The following is a 4355-nucleotide window of genomic DNA, read 5'->3' as shown; positions in this document are numbered from 1 at the left end:
TGGGAGCACTCGGACCCGTGTTTAGGGGGCTCGGGATCTTGGATAGGCCTCTTGGTCCCACCGCTACTATGACAGCGCGACCTCATAGGTAAAGAGGTGACTCACGCCTGGTTAGAAGGTCGCGAATTCCGCGAGAAGCCGCCATAGATCCAGCCGCCATCATGACTGGTCCAGGGAGTAAGCGGAAAATGTTGACGCCAAGTAGGCGGGCACAGAAGGCCGCCATGGTAGGCGAGGGCATTGACACCTCACCCTGGCCAGTAATGACGCCCTTCTTCCGCCATCTTTACTATGGGCAACCGGATATAACGTCCGGGATTTGCGTGGGGTTACCGCCAGTCTTAGAAATGGACCTTTATCCCAGAGGGAACTTGGCCTATGAAAATAATTCATGCTGAATTACAGAGACGTTTCATAACGGTGGAAAAACTGGAGACCGCTGAAACGTCCAAAGATATAATGGCAGCAGAACTTGTAATCATGCAGGTACATATCATGTTAACTAAAAATTGTTGCAGTGCTGAGTTTACCCACTTCAGGGTTGACTATATGCTTGAATTCCTCTATGCTTGAGACAGAATTTTCTGACGTACGCTGAGGAAACAAGGCCAGGGACGGTAAGTCATTAGCTCAAGGTCACTGGGTTTCAGAAGTGCAAAAGCAGGATCACATGGTTCAAAATACCTGTTCTTGTTTTGTTTTGTTTTTGAGACTGAGTCTACTCCTCGGTAGAGTACTACGGCATCACAGCTCACAGCAATCTCAAACTCTTGGACTCAAGCAGTTGTCTTGCCTCAGCCTCCCGAGTAGCTGGGACTACAGGCGCCATCGGCTATTTTTAGGGACGGGGGTGGGTGGGGTGGTGTCTCGCTCTTGCTCAAGCTGGTCTCGAACCTGTTGAGCTCAAGCAATCCACCCGCGTCGGCCTCCCAGAGTGTAAAATACCTGTTTTTTTTTAAAACAAAATTCCTAGTTAGAAGCCAGTTACCCAAGGGCATAAAAAGTATGCAAAACTGCTTAAGTATGCTCCCTAGGGAGATACTCACCAAGGCTGAGAACAGATGCCTCTGGGCCACTGGGCATTTGTAAAGAGTATCTTATCTTCTTAATTAACACATCTAAAAGGTTTTTCAGACTGGATGAACAGGCGCTTTTGGAAGATAGGACCAGCAACTAACCCTCAAAAGAAGACTAGTTATCTGGCGGAGCCTGTGGCTCAAAGGAGCAGGGTGCCAGCCCCATATCCGGAAGTGGCAGGTTCAAACCCAGCCCTGGCCAAAAACAAAAACAAAAAAAAACTAGTATCTAAAATCTATGTAACTGAAAACTATGAACCCCCTCAGCAGGGATACCAAAAGTGAGAAAAAATGTACACTAATACGATCCTTTGGTGTTAGTTGTTGGCTATATATGCACAGAAGGAGACAAATCAGGAATGAAATTGGGTCCTAGGAGACAAGTAAAATCCACTTTTTACCTCCTTAATTGGCTTACAGACAACCCCTACTTAGAAGTTTATAGCTGGGTGGCGCCTGTGACTCAAAGGACTAGGGCGCCGGCCCCATATGCTGGAGGTGACAGGTTGAAACCCAGCTCAGCCCCCTAAAAATAACCAGGCGCTGTGGTGGGCACCGATAGTCCTAGCTACTCGGGAGGCTGGGCAAGAGAACTGCCTCATCCCAAGAATTTGAGGTTGCTGTGAGCTGTGACTCCACGGTACTCTACTGAGGGCAACAAAGTGAGACTCTGTCTCAAAAAAAAAAAATGCCTTGTAACTTTATAGTTAACAATGTCAGGAGCTTAAAGACTTCCCCAAAGTAAATTCCCAAAGTGGGTTATTTCTCAGGCAAAGATAAACTCCAAGGTAGCATACTTGTGAACTGCTCCTGGATAGGCCACCTCTTTCCTCCAATGCAAGTCAAGGTCTCTAAACCAGGATCCCTCCGATTGTGTTCCACTGCTAGGTCTCTTCATAGGTGCACAAGTGGGGAGTAATAATCATATTGCCATTGTATCTATATCGTTTAACCAAGTAATTCCATTGTCAGTTTACCTCCAGGTTGATATCAGGGAAGTTGGCTGAAATATTGGTGTATCTATTGCAGTAGTGCTTGGAGTAGAGAAGTCCTGGAACTTACCATTGGGACCAAGTAAATTACGATATTGCAGGAAGATGGAGAGAACAAACACCCAAATACCGTATTTAAGAGGAAAATGGGGTTATTCAGCCAGTGGAGCTACAGCAAATCTAAAAATCTCAAAATGGCCATGCTCCGTGACTGGCTTGGTCTTTCCCTTTTTATCTGTAGTCAAAAAGTTCCAGCCTACAGGTACCTTTCTCATTGGTCAGTTTGAATCAAGCAGGAGATGCTGTTCCAGCCCCCACAGAACTACAGGATTTCACAGAAACAGAAATTTCCAGGTTTCCGGAAGTCTGCAAATTCCTAAGAGCTGAGTCACCATGAGGAGGACCCCGCAGGTGTATCCTTGAGAACTCTGTTCTCCTAGACCTCACCCTTCCCAGATCTTCTCTGAATGACATACCAGGTGAACTAAAATAAAATCTTAAGACCCTCAGCTGACTGACCTGGCCAAGGGGACCCCAGAAAATACCTTAAAGCTGAGTTGCTGGCCTGGAGAAGGGAGATCAGTCATGCTTCATCATGCCCCACCCTCCCTTCTCGGGGATGTCCTTTGTAGCTCCTTAATAGGCCTAAGGCTATGCAAGACAAAGCTAAAATTATACCCACAGGTAATCAGTTTACTTAACAGACCACTAGAGTCTGGATGTATGTCCAGTGGCTTGTCTTGGATTAAGACTTTATTAAAACATTCCAAGCTTTTAGACAAAAAAATTTTTTTTTTGAGACAATCTCACCACTGCCCCAAGCTAGAGTGCCTTGGAGTCAGCTTAGCTCACAGCAACCTCAAACTCCTGGGCTTCAGTGATCCTCCTCGGCGCCTAGCATATCTGGGACTATAGGCATTCACCACTACGGGCACCACACCCAGCTTATTTTTCTTTTTTCTTCTTTGTTTTTTTATTTTGCAGTTTTTGGCCAGGACTAGGTTTGAACCCACCACCTCCGGCTTATGGGGCCGGTGCGTACTCCTTTGAGCCACAGGCGCCGTCATTCTTTTTTTTTTTTTTTTTGAGATAATCTTAACTATGTTGCCCTCAGTTGAGTGCTGTAGTGTCAGAGCTCACAGCAACCTCAAACTCTGGGACTTAAGTGATTCTCTTGCCTCAGCCTCCCCAAGTAGCTGGGACTACAGGTGCCCACCAGAAAGGCCTGGCTATATTTTGGTTGCAGTTGTCATTGCTGCTTGGCAGACCCAGGCTGGGTTCAAACCTACCAGCTCTGGTGTATGTGGCTGGCACCCTAGCTGCTGAGCTACAGGCACTGAGCCCCAGCTTATTTTTCTATTAAGTAGAGATGGAGTCTTAATTTTTTTTTTTTTTTTTTTGAGACAGTCTCACTTTGTGCCCAGCATTATACCTCACAGCAACTTCCATCTCTGTGGCTAAAGTGACCTTGCCTGGGTCTCCTGAGTAGCTGAGACTATAGGCACTCACTACAATACCCAGCTAGTTTTTCTGTTTTTAGTAGAGATGGGGTTTTGCTCTTGCTCAGGCTGGTGTAGAACTCCTGAGCTCAGGTTATTCACCACCTCAGCCTCCCAGAATGCTTAGATTTAGGCATGAGCCACAGAGCCCTGCTTGGATTGCCATGGTAGTCTCAATTTTGCTCATGCTGGTCTGCAACTTCCAAGCTTAAGGGTTCTTTTTGCCTTGGCCTCCCAAAGAGGTAGCATTACAAGTACATGCCAGGCTAAAACTTCATTTACAACTCAAAGAATCTTTAAACCTACCTCTAACCCTTAAATCTTGGCTTTGAGATGTCCCATCTAGGCCAAATCAATGTACATTTTCATATACTACAACCTTACACGTAAATTCCCATCTCACTGAAATGTATAAAAGCAAATTAATCCAACCATGGCAAGATTACTTGATTAGGGCTTTTAGGGTGTGGCTCCAGGACATGGTCCTTAAACTTGGCTCAGATAAACCCTTTTCATTTTACAGTTAGGGCCAGGCAAGGTGGCTCACGCCTGTAATCTCAGCACTCTGGAAGGCCAAGGTGGGTGGATTGCCTGAGATCAGGAGTTCCAGCTCAGCCTTACCAAGAGCGAGATCCTGTCTCTAAAAAGTAGTTGGGCCGAATAGCCGGGCGTTGTGGTGGATACCTACCTGTAGTCCCAGCTACTCAGGAGGCTGACACAATAGGATCAGTTGAGCCCAGGAGTTGGAGGTTGCTGTGAGCTGTGACGCCATAGAACTCTACCAAGGG

General features: G+C 46.4%; 1 protein-coding gene across 1 annotated transcript in view; it reads right to left on the bottom strand.

Moving 5' to 3' along the window:
• Positions 1 to 226, bottom strand: part of ECH1 (enoyl-CoA hydratase 1) — a 10295-nt gene extending 10069 nt beyond the window's left edge. Inside the window, 1 exon segment of the mRNA XM_023508248.1 lies at positions 106 to 226. Within this exon segment, the coding sequence (XP_023364016.1) occupies positions 106 to 226 (121 nt within the window).
• Positions 227 to 4355: the final 4129 nt, after the last annotated feature.

The sequence above is a fragment of the Otolemur garnettii genome, unplaced genomic scaffold (genome assembly GCF_000181295.1).
Source record: "Otolemur garnettii isolate 467f Iridium unplaced genomic scaffold, OtoGar3 scaffold00233, whole genome shotgun sequence".
In the NCBI taxonomy this organism is placed as follows: Eukaryota; Metazoa; Chordata; class Mammalia; order Primates; family Galagidae; genus Otolemur; species Otolemur garnettii.
The sequence above is the reverse complement of the archived record's forward strand: the minus strand, read 5'-3'. Positions and strand labels throughout refer to the sequence as shown.